General features: G+C 36.4%; 1 protein-coding gene across 3 annotated transcripts in view; it reads right to left on the minus strand.

Moving 5' to 3' along the window:
* Positions 1–12,678: 12,678 nt before the first annotated feature.
* The window catches only part of LOC129241700 (ABC transporter G family member 23), a 107,577-nt gene continuing 103,676 nt past the window's right edge, over positions 12,679–16,579 (minus strand). For all 3 annotated transcript variants that reach the window (XM_054878174.1, XM_054878183.1, XM_054878191.1), the window contains 2 exons: positions 13,198–13,529; positions 12,679–13,119 (listed from right to left, as the gene is read on the minus strand). In XM_054878174.1, coding sequence (XP_054734149.1) covers positions 12,945–13,119; positions 13,198–13,529 — 507 coding nt within the window. In that variant the 3' untranslated portion in view covers positions 12,679–12,944. The remainder of the gene's footprint in view (positions 13,120–13,197; positions 13,530–16,579) is intronic.

Below are 16,579 nucleotides of genomic sequence, written 5' to 3' on the forward strand. Positions count from 1 at the left end.
CCGGCGCAATTAGCTTTGTTAAAGTTAACGGTGATTAAAACACTTTATTACAAATCATAAAATTAAACTATTGAAGTTTATAGCAAAAACAAATATTTATTATAGAAAGTACGGACGACTTGATTTTAGGCACTTAATTTATGTGACTAATGCCAGGCTGAATTTTAAGAATTTTTTTTTTTATGCACTTTTATATAATTTTAAATTTATTTATATATAAACATTTTTTATTTATTTATTTGTTTATTTACTAATTTCAATTACATTATTTAGCCAAACATTCAAGTTACATTCCTAAGTTACTTTTGCACTGTTTGACCCCCTTAAGGTGTCCCGGGGGTCTAGAGCTCGAATATTTAGAGTATTTTCAAGAATTTTTTTTACAATAAAAAAATTAAAAACGATACTTAAATTTTTTAGGCTTTTTATTTAACTTCTTTTACATACAAAAAGTTTTTTTTAATTTTAATAATTTTAAAAATGGCGCTGAGTTGACCCTCCCGAAAAAATTGGACTTGGACGCTGCTGTCCATTTTGGCTCTTCTTAATCTTATCTCCTATTCATCAGTATGACTGTAGCTATGTCCCGCTACTAGAAAAAAAGGAAAAAATGTGACAAAATGGCGCGGTTTTAAATTTGAAACTCTAAATATCGGGTTTTTTCAGTTTTTTAATAAAAAAATAGAAGTAATTGAAATAATAATATGATTCTAGTACGGGCGATAGCCATTGATGTTTTGAACAACATATTAAAATTTGAGACGATTCGGTGGAATAATCTTTTTTTGTTGGCAACACCAGGCCGAAAAAAGTAGTTTTAAGTTTAAAGTTTTGCGAGTGACCGCGTCATGAATTTGACTCTACCTGGTAAAACGGCTGTAGAATGGAAATACTGGGACTATCCTTCTAAAAATTTGGCAGCATATTCTTAAAAGCCTGTGCTTTCGAAATATCAAAAAAAGTGCGTAGTAGCATACATAACAGAAGTGAAACTTTCAAGGCAGACACAGAAAGAGGGAGAGACTCGAGAGAGAATGAGAGAGAGAGACCCAAGAGAGAATGAGAAAGAGAGAGGGAGAGAAAGTGTATATATATCTCAATAAATTCACAACATTCGCAGAGAATAAAAATAGAAAAAATTTACAAAAAACGGAGAAGTGTCGACCGGTGTAGGTAAACGCCGGACACAAATCGTGGCAAAAACGCGCACTACTCCGATTGTTTATCACCCGCCCAAACACAGCGATTCCAGGATCGCAGCAACGGCACAAATTACCGCAAGGCAATACCAATAAATTCGACGCCGGATTGGATAGCGCTTTATAGTACGCACAAAAACTGGCCAGGAAACGGAAATAAGCGCCACAAAGTAGGCACAAAAAAAGAAACGCCAAAAAAACTGGGACCAAAAAATGCCCCAAACAATAGGCACCAAAGAAATATATTTCCAACAAGTTTGCACCAACAAACAAGCGCCAAAAAGTAGGCAGTGTTATTTCTAACTAGAAATTCCACAAGGAAAAACTCAGGAAAAATTGCCTAAAGTGTATCTAAGATATATGTATGTAAGGTGTAGCTCTCTCTCTCCTTTTCCTCTACGTTATATCTTTTTTCTCTCTCGCGGAGCGAAAATGCCCAAAACGTTGCATGGCCTTGAAATTTTACTCTCCATTCTCGCTCCTCCATCGACGACTAAGAAGTTTCACTTCAAATATCGTTTTTTTTTGAAAATTCTAGACCACCGGGACCCCTTAAGACTAGTTTATTTGTATTAAACTCAAAGTAACACTTGCTTTATTTTAATTTTTTATTTTGCTGATGAAATTATGTTCATTGTGTTTGATGTTGATTTTCCTGACAGTTTGTTATTTTTCAAATATATAGTAAAAGATCATTAATTTGGGGAAATCTTTTGTTTTTTGAGCATTCAGTTACCCTAAATTGGTAAAATTTTACAGTATGTGCTGGATTAAATTTCACTCGGCTACTTATCTTATCACCTCTTTTTACTCACCCGCAACTTGGATATACTTCTTACTTAAGGATTTATTGTATGAATTCGAGGAAAGTGCAAAAGCGATAACAAAACATAAGTAACGCTACAGGTCCAAATGCTGGGTTCGCTAAACATTTTGTTGGGTGTCTCACACCCCAAAGTGCAATTCGGAGGGTTAACTACTTATGCAAGAACCTACAGTTGGGTATACGAGAAGGTATTGTTTTGTTGTTTTTGTATTAGTTGCGTGTTATTAAATGGCAATCAACCTAACAATCAATCGCTGTTTGTCCTGTCAATCACATTCAATTAGTTAATCATTTTCTTACTGCTTTCTTTAGTGCGCAAAAAAATAAAGTATTGGAACGAAGGCACTGTAGCTTTAGCAAGTAGATGTGTAATTATTATACTACTTAAATTGAATTTATAAAAACCGGAAAAGGTGTCGATAGTTCTTGAAATTGTAAGCAAATGAAAAAAAAACATATTTTCAGAGACAGAACATTTTTCTGCTGTTTTGTTGTTCAGTTCATAGATTGGACCAACTCAGATTTATTTTGATAAATTGCGTTAAATTAGTATTCCAAGCGTGAAATATATCATAATTATATCATATTTTATCAATATACAACATTTTTCGAGTGAAAAGTTTCATTGCTGCAGATGCGATTAATATTCCCCTTATTTAGGTTTTAAAGTAGAAAATTGATCAGAACTGTATTAGGAACTATTTTTTTAATGTGTGTCTATATTTTAGTGTCTAGTCTATTTAGCGAAGAGGCACCGAAAAAATTCTCCACTCTCAACACAACTACAGCCTTGATGATATGTCTAAAGAGTTGGATGTTGACAGATCAACCGTCTGCAAACGTTTGCAGACGATGAGAATGGTCGAGAAAGCAGGTAACTGAGTGCCACATAAATTGAAGGAGAGGGATATCGAGAGACGTTTGGTGACGTGTGAGATGCTTCTTCAACGGCAGAAAATAAAAGGGTTTCTGCATCCCAAAAATGGAACTATTATGATAACCCTAAGCAGCGAAAATGTTGGAGCCTTCCAGGTGCACCAGGTCCATCGACAGCGAAAAAAAATATTTATTCTTCAAAGGTTATGTTGTGCATCTGGTGGGATTAGTGGGATCAGAAGGGTGTCATATATTATGAGCTCCTTAAACCATCTGAAACCATCACTGGCGATCGTTACCGACTACAGCTAATATGTTTGAACCCAGCTCTCAAATAAAAGCGGCATGCGGCCGCAATGGGACGGTAGACATGACAAACTGATTTTGCTACATATTTAGAGGAACTGAACTTGCCCCAGCTGCCGTATTCCCCAGACATTGCTCCTTCGGATTACCATCTGCTCCGATCAACGCAGTCAGCCCTTATTGGAGAGCGGTTCACTTCTTACGAGAGCATCGCAAACTGGCTCAATGAATGGATCAAGTCAAAAGAACTCGAATTTTTCGTCAATGGAAGCGGTATGCTGTCTGAAAGATGGAGTAAAGTTGTACTGAAACTCTTTAATAGCAAAATTAATGAAACTCTTAAAGCAGTAAAATCCGAATCAGATTAATATGTTTTATAATTTACAAATTTTATTAAATTTTTTTTTTAATTTTAATTTTTTTTAATGTTATTTAAATTTTAAAACACTGATTCCGACGAAAACTTATCTTTATCAGTAAGTGGCGACTTGAAAAGTTTATTTAAATTCAAAATTTTTACTTTTTTATTTTATTTTGATCAAATGTTTATTTATTTATTTTAAAACACTGGTGCCGAGAAAAACTTCTCTTTGTCAATAAAGTAGACTTGATTTATTTTGATTTTATTAATTTTTTTAAATTTACATTTAAATTTTCTTATATTTTCTTTAAAGTAAATTTAAATTAACGCTACAACGATGAGTTGCTAACCTTATGCCAGGGAGAAGACGTCGTGAAATACATTAAATCCCAAAGGTTTCGCTGGTTAGGGCACACTGTGCGCATGGAAGACAGTCGCCCCCAAAAATCTTTTTTATCAACGAATTGTCTAATGACCCGAGCCCGAGGACGTCCAAGGTTAACCTGGCTTGACCAAGCCATAGCCGACCTGAAAAAGCTACGAGTTAGGAGCTGGAGATGCTATGAAATGTGCAGATTGGAAGAGGATTGTGGATGAAGCTAAAGCTCACCCTGAGCTGTAATCGCTACTTGATGATGATGATGATGATGATGATGATGGAAATCTTGCCCGACTTTTAACTAAGACAACTAATAAATTAAATTATATTAAATAATCCCGAAATACCCTTTCGACGGTTGTATACCTTGCCGCGGTGAAAGGGCTTATATAGTGTCAGTGAACCAAGGAGCTATGCTATCTCAGGTTCAACGATGTTGGCTAGGTTCTTGGAGAGATTCCGAAAACTGAAACGCAACCAAACCAGGACTGAATGGCGCAGGGAATTTAAACAAGTGCATCGCTAACGGAGCTTCCCTCTCGAATACCTGGCCGCCTTCGAGAGTAACTGTGGCCTTACCGCGGTATGGGACGCTGCCGCGGAAGACCCCATATGCCCCTTTTTAATCGTAGGTTGTGGTGCTTGACGCAAGTCAGGCGAAGCAACCGTAAGCAACAGATGATGTTACAACATCAACAACAATCCCGAAATTTCGGGATCCCGAAACCTTGAGCAAGCTAGCCAAGCGGACTTTCTTTCAGTAAGTTTTGAATCGAAATCTTTCCCACCGTTTAACTAAAAAAAACCTAGAATATTAACTAGTCCCGAAATTTTCGGTACTTAAAAATACCGTAATTCCGGGTTCCCGAAAGCTTGACAAAACTATTTGCAACAAACTTGCCGACATCCCATGCCATGAGTGCTACATTCGGACAAAACTTATTTTTCGTAAAAGCGTAATTTCAGCAACATAGCACTTAAATTTACAAATAAGCTAGGAATATGTATTTCTTAAAGTTCAAAAGTAAAAAAATTCACTTCATTTCCCAAAAATACATTTCATTCCAAAGACATTATTCGTACTGATTGGTGCTCATACATATTTACATACCCATAGTTCACATACTAATCTACTGCTCGGAATATTAGGGTGATTTATTTCATGTTTTGTTGTTGTTTTTCATTCTAAAGCACTAACTGGCCGAGAATATCAAAAATATATAAATTTGAAAAATCTTCAATTTGAAATTTTATGCACTGCATTTCAGCTCCGGTGACGCGCTTATGGTATTTGCTTCCATTACGAAACACGCTTTTACATATCTACATTTGTACTTTTATACGCAAATAGAATTTTTAGGAGGCGTCAATTTAAGAACTAAAGTGCTGAACACTCACTTATTTGTTTGGAGGTATGTGCGTATGTGTGTATGCATATTAATATTCCATGGGAATTCCAACTGTGAGTAATTTCAAATAAACGATTATTTATGTTCTTATCACTTTGGAGAATATAGATCAGCAACACCTTCTTACCTACACTAATACATACACACTTACATACATTAGCATTATATAAATCTCCCTTCTGTGACAAATGTAAATAACAGCAAAATACAAATTTAAATTCTCTCAACGTATCAAGGCAAAGCCCGAAGAGACTGCGCAGCAGCATTGAGAGCGCGGCTTGAAAAAACAAACAACGTTCGTATAATAATGAGACAAATAGACAAATATTAGTACTTATTATTGAGAAAATATGCACACATCCATACACACACTTAAATGTATTGAATAATTGCATTTGCGTTAACTACTGAAAAAAAGCGACGTGTTAAATAAGCAAGTTTTTGTTAATAATGTGCAACAACAAAAAATTGTATATATATTATATATACAAATAAAAATAAGAAGATTCTGATAATGGATTATGGTAGAGAGAGCAAAAAAAAAACATATGTATATATGTATACCTGTAAATGCACTCTGCAAGGAAAAAACAAATGTTGAGGGAAACTTTGGATTCGACGGCATTCGTTTTTTGTGTTTCACTAAGCTAAAGCTAAATTTTGGCAAATCTGTTAATTCGCTCAGAGCCGAATAACGGTCTGCTAGGTAGTACACTCCTAAAAAATTAGTCAAAGATACTTATACCAGCGGCATATAGCGGATTCAAATGTGCAACAAAAGTATTTGTCATGAAATTCTGCTATGAGTCTCTTAATACACCAAAGTCAAAAATTCAACTTACATACCGGAAATAAGTCAAAAGGAAAAATGTGTATGAATTAATTTTATTAGTGGGAAAAATTAAATAAAAAAAGTTTTTGAAGTGAAACTTCTTATACGTCGATGGACGAGTGAGAATAGAAAGCAAAATTTCAAGGCCATGCAACGTTTTGGGCATTTTCGTTCCGCGAGAGAGAAAAAAGATGCAACGTAGAGGAAAAGGAGAGAGAGACCTAAACCTTACCTATATATCGTCCCCTTAGTATAACAATAGCCTATGTGCTTATAGGCTATTATTTTTTTATTGAATTTTTGGATTCTCCATCGTCGATTTTATATGTGGTCAAAATTTTATCAAATTCTAGTTCCACAAAGTGGGTCAAAACGTCAGTCAAAAAATAATAAATATTTACAGACATAACGAGATTTGAGTGAGAGCTACTTTCAACAAAAAGTTTGAAATTCATTTTCTCAAAACATCAAAAAATTTATAGGCTATTTTAATACTAAGGGGACGATATATCTTAGATACACTTTAGGCTATTTTTCCTTGTGGTTACAAATTTCTAGTGAGAAATACCACTACTTTTTGGCGCTTGTTTGCTGGTGTAAATTTGTAGGAAATATATTTTTGATGCCTACTTTTTGGCGTTATTCTTCCTTGGTGCCTACTGTTTGGGGCGTTTTTTGGTTCCAATTTTTTGGCGTTTTTCTTTGTGCCTACTTTTTGCACTTACTTCTGTTTCCTGGCTACTGCTTGTGCGTATTATAAAGTGCTATCCTTTCCGGCGTCGGATTTATTGTTATTGTCTTGCGGTAATTTGTGCCTTTGCTGTGGTCCTAGAATCGCTGCGTTTGTGCGGGTGATAAACGCTCGGAGTAGTGCGTGTTGTTGCCACGGTTTGTGTCCGGCGTTTACCTACACCGTTCGACCCTTCTCCGTTTTTTGAAAATTTTGTCTATTTGTATTCTCTGCAAATGTTGTGAATTTTTTTAGATATATATTCTTTCTCTCTCTCTCTCATTCTCTCTCGGGTCTCTCCCTCTTTCTTTGTCTGCCTTGAAAGTTTCACTTCTGCTATGTGCAGCGTAGCATAGACGCACTTTTTTTATATTTATTTTGCATATTTAGCCTATCAAACAAAAATTTCATACAGAATAATTAAAAATTATACTTAAATTAAGGCTTCGTATTCAAAATATCAGTAAAAATTGTTTTAGGCAAAGAAAAATCAAAATTGGTAGATCTTGAGATTTGGTTAAGTTCGCAAATAACTCTTCCAAAACTACCCATGTGTTACCTTATGTGCGGTAGTTTATTAGTCAGGTTAAGAATGCCAGCGCCAAATCGTGAAATGAATGATGCATTTAATCGAGAGTTGGAACGGGAACGCGAATATGATCACCAGGAATTAGATTTAGTAGTTCAAACGAATGTACCACTGTTGAATCGCCAAAAGTTTATGATACACTAATGAAGGCAATTGATGATGGAAATGGTGGTTTATATTTCCTTGATGCCCCTGGTGGAATTGGTAAGACATTCTTCGTGTCAGTAATTTTAGCCACTGTTCGTGCGAGATCCAACATTGCGCTTGCAGTTGCTTCTTCTGGAATAGCAGCCACATTATTAGAAGGATGCCGTGCGGCTAATTCAGCATTAAAATTGCTGTTAAATCTTCAAAAAATTGAAGAACCAATATGTAATATTTCAAAAAACTCAGCAATGGCCAAAACTTTTTCAGCATCGAAAATCATCACCTGGGACGAATGCACAATGGCGCATAAACGTGCTTTAGAAGCACTTAACCGAACATTGAAAGACATACGCAATGACTCGAGATGTTTTGGATGCGCCATGATTTTACTGTCTGGCGAGTTCCGCCAAACACTGCCAGTAATTCCAAGATCAACGGCTGCCGACGAAATATACGCTTGCCTCAAATCATAGATTCGATGAAGAAAACTATGTGAAGAAACTTCAGCTGACAACAGACATGAGAGTTGCATTACTTAGTGATATATTACATTTACTGAAGATTTCTCTAAGCATTTACTGACTATCGGTAATGGTCGAGTACCTGTCGACGAATCGAGCGGATTGATTTCATTTCCTCAGAATTTCTGTAACTCTGTTTCATCGAAAGTCGAACTTATCAATAAAGTATTCCCAAACATCATTAATAACTACAAAAATAATGAATAGTTGAGTGAGCGAGTAATTTATGAGGCTAAGAATAAAGATGTAGATGACCTAAACTACATAATTCAAAATGATATCATTGGAACAATGCATTCATTCAAATCCATTGACTGTGTAACAAATGAAGATGAAGCCACCAACTATCCAATTGAATTTTTAATGGATGTGCCTGGCTTACCACCGCACACTTTACGCCTAAAAGTTGGCTCCGTAGTAATCATGCTTCGAAACATAAGCCCACCAAAACTTTGCAACGGTACGCGTTTGGTGGTAAATAAATTGATGAAGAATGTGATTTACGGACGATACTCAAAGGAAAATTCGAAGGTGAAGAAGTTCTCATTCCGAGGATCCCGATGATCCCAACCGATCTTCCGTTTGAGTTTAAAAGACTTCAATTTCCGATCCGTCTTGCATTCGCCATCTGAATTTAGAAAATTTATGTTTCTCACATGGTCAGTTATATGTGGCATGTTCACGGGTCGGAAAACCATATTCGTTGTTTGTTCTTGCACCTGATAATAATGGGTGATAATAGATAATAACTCCAGTGCTACCAATCACATTGTCTCATATCATATGGTGTTAGAAAGGTGACAATTTATTTGTCCAAAAAAAAATTAAATTCGGAGAAGTTGAAAAAAAGTTAAAGCTGTTTGAAAATGAGTGAAAATAATGAAGAAATTCGCTTTATTTTGAAATTTTTGTATAAAAAAGGGAAGAATGCCACGCAAGCCACCAATGAAATTTGTGAAGTTTACGGAGACGATGCTGTATCAGTTCGTGTAGCACAACACGCTTGCTTCCGTTCTGGAAATTTCGATGTGAAAGATGCACCTCGCTCCGGTCGACCTATCGTTGAAAAAGTCGATGAAATTATGGAAAAGATTGACCAGGACCGTCACATAAGCTACCATGACATCGCCAAGGCACTAAAATTCATCATCAAACGCTTTTGAACCATTTAAAAAAGGTTGGTTACAAAAAGAAGCTCGATGTTTGGGTACCACATGATTTGCCTGTGAAAAATTTAATGGACCGAAATAACATCTGCGATTCTTTGCTGAAACGAAATGAAAGCGAACCATTTCTGGAGCGAATGGTAACAGGAGACGAAAAGTGGATCAAATACGACAATAATGTGCGAAAAAGATCATGGTGCAAGCGTGGTGAAGCTCAACAAATGGTCGCAAAGCCAGGATTGACGCCTCGAAAGGTTATGCTGTGTGTTTGGTGGAATTGGAAAGGAATCATCCACTATGAACTGCTCCAGCCTGCTCGAACGATTGATTCTACACTTTACTGTTAACAACTGATGAGATTGAAGCAAGCAATCAAAAAAAAATGGCCAGAACTGATCAGCAGAAAGGACGTCGTCTTCCATCAGGACAACGCTAGGCCACACACATCTTTGATGACTCGGTAAAATCTGGGAGAGCTTGGCTGGGAAGTTTTGATGCATCCACCATATAGCCCTGCCCTTACACCATCGGACTCCCATTTGTTTCGGTCAATGCAGAACTCCCTTAATGGAGTTAAGTTGGCTTCAAGAGAACCCTGTGAAAATTACTTGTCGCAGTTTTTCACCGAGAAACCACAAAAGTTTTACACTGATGGAATAATGTCTCGAGAAAAAAAATGGCAAAAGGTGGTCGACCAAAATAGTACATATTTGGTTTAATAAAGTGCATTATAAATATAAAAAAAAATGAATTGAAGTTTGATTAGAAATACGAAAAGACTTTTTCGACTACCCAATATAACAAAAAATGTCGCTTATCACAAGGTGCTTAACTGAAGAGTGCAATCTATTAAAGCTTCATCGAAATACTTGATTAATAAAAAATTAACTTAATAAAATCAAAAATCTGCTATTTAATTGCCTCTAGAGCGGAACAAAGTTCGCCGGGTCAGCTAGTAACTATATAAAACTTAAAATTAAAAAAAAATGTAAACTTCTAACTTACATTTTGAAGAAATAAACAGCTGAGCAAATGAAAAACGAGAGCAAAAGTGATGTCGAGCTGTATCTATCGATCGTTCGATATAAAGCTACGATATTTTTTGTTAGAGAAAGCAAAAACGATACTTCGATTAACGTTTTTGCTCGATATGGAATTACAGAAAGCCACCCCTGGTTCTCTCTAACAGCTCATTTGAAATTACGTAACGGCGAAATTACTCTCGAAATTTCACTTCCTCTATTCTATCATTCTTTGTAGAGAGAACCCTTTTTTCATGAAGTGCCACTAACCTCAAATACTCCAGTTAATTTGAATGAAAGTCAGTACACGTAAATTATTATATATAAATTTATTTTATTTGACTTTCACATACATACAAAATGAACTATACATTTTACATATACATATATTATACATGTATTTATATTGGTAATTCAAAGTAATCATTAGAGTGAACATAAATAAAATTTGTATAGTTTAAGTGCCAAAGAATGCAAAAACCAATAACAGTATTTAGATATTCATTTCATATAATGTCATGTATCTCATTTTTGTTTACAAAAATTAAAGGAAATTAATATAATCACAGTCCATTCGTGTTAGATAATGTTAGCGAAAAGTTTACTCGTGAAGTTAATAAAAAAAGGCAAAAAGTTCGATGTTCGTTTTTAATTGAATTAAAATTTCGATTGGACATCTCGATTGGTGCTGACCAAAATACATTTGAATACCAAAAATGAACGGATGTTGTTACAAATGTAGTGGAGAGCGTGTTGAAGAGAGAGAGAGAGAGAGAGAGAAAAAGAGAGTTGGACTAGCGGAAGAGTGCGGACACAACATAATGCAGAGAAAAAACTACATTTCGACTAATTCGTTGTTGTATTATATTATTTTTGTTCTTGTTGTTACATTTGCATTTTGTTATTGCAATAATGCCTTTAAGCTAATTGATTGAGAATTGCGTTTACACTTATTTACAAAGGAAATTTTAAAGTTTTCTTAAATTAAAAAAATAAAAATACAACCTAAACCTTAAATCAAAACTAAATCGATAACTATATTAAAATATTTAGTAAAAAAAAAATACATATATAGCGAAAAAAAACCCTAAAGAATGGAAATCATGCGCGCACACAGACATACAATTCTATATAGGCAGGTTTATGTATGTATGTATGTCATTTCCAAGTAACGTATGATCGTGTGTGCAGCACAGCTTATCGCTATGAAAAAAACAAAAAGTTATGAATATAAAAATCGAGTGAACTTTGCTTAGAGGAGGGATAAAGAGATTTGGAGACGTATTAGAGACTTTTCCACCGAGCCTTGAATGGCAGTTCAATAGGGCTGGCGCTAATTTCTGTGAAATTGTTGTATCAAAATCACTTTCAGAACGGAGTTAATGCAATTTAGTTCACCTAACAGAAAATGGTATGTCAACAGTGAGAGCCGTTTTATAAATGTTAAACATTTTTACAATATAACTTCAGCGGTAGTCAGAGCCGCAATTATGCAAACAAGAGAGAAATCGTTATTAAAGTTGTTTGAGAAAGAGTTATTCTGTAGAAAATTACTTGTTTCCTTTAGTTTTAGCAGAAGTACTTATGTGCATATATATTTTTTGTAATATTCGGAGATAGTTCTCTTTACTCTCAGTTTTCTGTTACATACAGCTCTGTTAAGAGTAAGCCAGCGCTGCAATTAAAAATCCACGCAAGATAGAAATATGAATGCGCCCATCAGAGAGTGCATATTGTCACATTGGTGCAGTTGCATAAGCGAGATGTGAAAATGTGAACAAGAATGCAAGCAGAAGTCGAAATTACACAAATAGCTCACGAATAAATTACACAAGTGAGCCATCAAACACACACCGATGCTGCCAAATTCGCTGAGAGCAAAGTAGCGGCACCAAGATCGGCTCCTCCTTATTACTCTCTCCATCGCGTTAAAAATCAACTCTTTGCGTTAATTCTATAGCGGTGGAAACACTTATTAAAACAACAACTAACAGAACTCTTTGTTTTAGTGGAAATATAAACAGGCTTTGGGGATATGCTTGGTTTATTTTAGTGCTAAGTCTCATTTAAAGTCGGAGCGCGTGAATTGAAAATCATAGGTATTTATATCTTTCGATAGTAGATATTTTCCCTAGATATTTTGTTTATGGAAATTTCATACCCTTCTGTAAGCAGATGAAGTTGAGCGTTGTGGAAAATAAAAAATATATACTAAATATGAATTAATGCTAAAATTAGGACAAGACACCTTAAACATTTGTTTTTGCTTTTCTTATTCTTTTTCTTTTGTTTTTGTTTTTGCTTTTATATGTATAGTATACTCTCTACTACTAAAACTCAGCTAAAACTTGTTGGGACATTTCTCGAACACGCCCACATACATACATACTTTGGATAAGGTCTTATGCACTGTATCTGCTAACCATTTACAGGTAGGCTTTCATTAAGCCAATGCTTCTTCTTTACATTTCTGATTTCTGTACAGTTTCTAGAATCGTAAGTTAAAATAAAATAAAATGCAAATAAAAAAAAATTAAGAAAAATTAAATTAATTTGTTGTCCCTGCGGCAAAGCATATTTATTATCCCCGCTTCGCTCGTAGCACCAACAGCGTCAGTATCAGGAAACCAAAGATCCACGCCAACGTACTCAGGAAGCCAGAGTACACAGCTTTTTCCGTGATTGCCCAACCGCGCGTCAATATCGAGCGCAGCGAAGTGGTAGCGAGTGTCAGGGGCAGGCAAAGCGAAATGTATCTGCAAACAAAGCGAAGAGAAAGAGAGAGAGATATTAGCATTAGCTGTTTATATTTGTATGTATTTTCTTTCGCTTACCGCAGCACGATGGGCATGCCCTCAATGGGCCAAATCACACCAGATAACAGTAGCGTAGGATAGAATGAGCCCAACGCCAGTTGTATGGCGTTACGTTCCAACTCACAGACGGATGAGATGAGGAAGCCGAAACACATGCCACAAAGACCCTGCAAGAGAGTCAAGACGACAACCCAGAGGAGATCGCCATTATTTGTAACACCGAAAACGACCAGCATGAAGATGAGTACAAGTGTTGTTTGGCCGCACATAACCACAAATTGGGTGATGACGTGCGAGAAGAGAATTTCACCGGGTGTAACGCCAGCAACCCAAGAGCGATCGAGTAGGCCCTGAAATGGAGAGATAGAAGAATTATTTTATGGGTGTGTATGTAGGTATATAAACAAATTTAATTGTAGAGGGATCCGAATTAAAGTATATTTTCGAATCATAGATTGTTTTAACTTTGGCAACACTTTCCTGCACTCCACTATCAGTCAGTCAGTTAGTTGAAAGTTGGGAAGGTACTGCAAATTTATTTCCAAAGTTAATGCTGCCTTGGCCAAATTTTGTATTTAAAGCAAATATCTTTTGGAAATGAAGAACTGAAGCGGCTACAATACCTAATTTCGTAGCAGAAAATTCTAACGGACGAAAGAATAGAGCAGGTTGCGCATATCGCGGTATCGCTGCTCAGCTTTCAGTGAATTTGACACCATTAGCTTAGAGTGCGGAACGTTACATTGGTGCAGTTGCAAGAGAGAGAGATGTGATAATGTGAACGAGAATGCAAGGAGAAGAAGGAGGAATTACACAAACAGTTCACGAATAAATTGCACAAGTGAGAGCGACTCTGCCAAATTCGCTGAGAGCAAAGTAGTAGTCCGGGACCCCTGGGTCGATTTTGGGCTGCGTTTTTATACCGTTAAATTCTTCACTATACTGGTGATTTAGCTTTCATGAATAACGAATGTGAACGTCAGCTGGCGCACCCGCTGTGGCTGTGATAGTGGGAGGGTACGAAACGTGTCGAAAAAAATGTTTACCAACTCATTTTATACCGGCTAAAATTTTTTTCATGTATTGTTGACATTTAGTAGAATAAGAATAAAATAGTCAAAAATAAATGAAAATGGAAAAATAATCGTCAGCTGATTGTATGTTGGGGGAAAAGACGTCAGTCGTAGCATTGAAAATTTCGCGCGCCGCCGAGATGTATCAACGCAATGATACATTCTTGCTTCGGCTGACGGTCTTCCCACCGCTGTAAACGCAGCTGACCATCATTATTATATTTTCATATGTGTCCAAAATTATGTAAAAAAATTTTAATCGGCAAAAAGTAGTTTTACTTTTTAATTTATTGTATTTTACTAGTTCGCCTGTTCAGCTGACGTATTTCCCCCCCTCTACGGCGCAGCTGACTATTTTTTTGTATTCTACTAAATGTCAACAATACACAAAAAAAATTCCAGCCGGTATTCCATGTACGTACCCACCGCTACTGGACCAGGTGACGGTTGGGTTCGTCATCCATTGGATGCCGTCTGTCTTCAGTATTAAAATCAGTCGGCATGAAATGATGAGGTCAAAATGACCCCTGGCTCCCGGACTATAGCGGATTCACGGTCGGCGCCACTCTCCATTAAGTTAAAATCAATAACTGTGTAGCTGTAACGGTTTGATATATCAACAACTAACTTGCATTTTTGCTTACAAAAGTTCGCTATTTTGAGCGAGTTCTCTCTCACATCTCAACTAAAATTACGTGAGAGCAAAACTACACTCAAAAAACCACTTCAATCGATGTAATCTTGTATTCTATCGTAATTCGCTCCGGTCTGATGAAAATTTCGTCTCTCGATGTGGAAGTGAGAGAAAGTCGAATTATATTCACCGCACCGAAAACAATAATGATAGAATACAAAATTGCGTTCGTCAGAGAGGAGTGACGTCGCACTGGTGCAATTGTCTGAGAGGAATGTGACAATGAGAACAAGAATGCAAGAAGAAGAAGAAATTACACAAACAGCTCACGAATAAATTTCACAAGAGTGACATCGCACACACAAAAATTCTGTTAAATTCACTGAGTGTGGAAAAAAGGTACGAGTTGAGTACCACCTTTGTATTCTGCACATCGTGACCCGGAGACCTAGTCGTCGAGAGATATTTTCAACCCTTCACAGAGCAATTTGGCGTACTTTATTGTTCTGGGGATTATCGAGAAGCCAATACATCCTCAGAGAGTGACGGTTTAGGACGGACTATGAAAATCCTGGAATCATGAATTGGGCGAAATCACAAATGAACCAGCCAATTCGGATAAAGATAAATGCTTAAGAGCCCGCAGTATGAAATGGGAGCAGCTTAAGTCTTTGTTTTCTCGAAACTACTGCTAAAGACGGCATTTCGACAGATGGAGGGCGTTAAAAATCAGCGATTGACAATTTTAGTGGGTTTCAATTGAGCTCAAAGTTTAACATCTTTGGTTTCCGCAGAATGCCGTCCATGTCACACAACAAACAAACAATTGATCTTTTGAGCGCTATGTTTGGCAATCGAGATTTCAAGGGAGTAAAAGGAGTAAAATGTAATATTAAATTAAATCTTAAAAAACGATATAAAATACATAATATTAGGCCACCATTGGAACCTGTTTTACAACCTTCGGCTGGGCACCTGGGTCTGGCATTTTTTCGTCCTGTTCGAGGATTCTTTTTAAAAGGTTATATCCATAAATCAGTAGAAATTTAAATTTTAGGAAGCTACCTCAGAACTCAGGAAGCTCAAGTCGTTAGCTATAATAGAAATTTATTAATAATATTATAAACTTTTCTTGCTAAGAATCCTCCAGCAGTTCTCCGTTGGATTTAGGTCTGTACTAACTGCAGGCCAATTTAGCACAGAAATATTTTCCGACGCGGAAAACTTCTTTGTATGCTTAGCGCTGTGGTTTGGGTCATTGTCCAGTTGGTAAGTCCAAGACTCACCGTGTAAATCTTGGCAAAATTTAATAAAACATTATGCAAGGCCTTGACGTAATTTTCTGCGTTCATCATCATGTCAAGAGACGCCATTAATAAAAATGGAACGATACCCGCTTAAACAACGCATTGAAATTATTAAAATTCACTATAAAAATGGTGAAAATTTGGCAGAGACGGTTCGTAAAACTCGCACATTTTTGGGTCACTGTGAAGCACCTTGTCGGACTGCAATACAGAAATTGGCGAACAAATTCGAGCTGTTGGGACAAGTTAGTGATGTGAAGAATAAAAGCCGTGCACGTCGCTCAAGAACAGCCGAAAATATTGCTGTTGTAGCCGAAAGTGTTGAAGAAAGCCCCGCTTTGTCCATTCCTCGTCGTTCTTTGGACGTTAGGCATTCCACAAACGTC

This window comes from Anastrepha obliqua, chromosome 1 (assembly GCF_027943255.1).
Source record: "Anastrepha obliqua isolate idAnaObli1 chromosome 1, idAnaObli1_1.0, whole genome shotgun sequence".
Taxonomy (NCBI): domain Eukaryota; kingdom Metazoa; phylum Arthropoda; class Insecta; order Diptera; family Tephritidae; genus Anastrepha; species Anastrepha obliqua.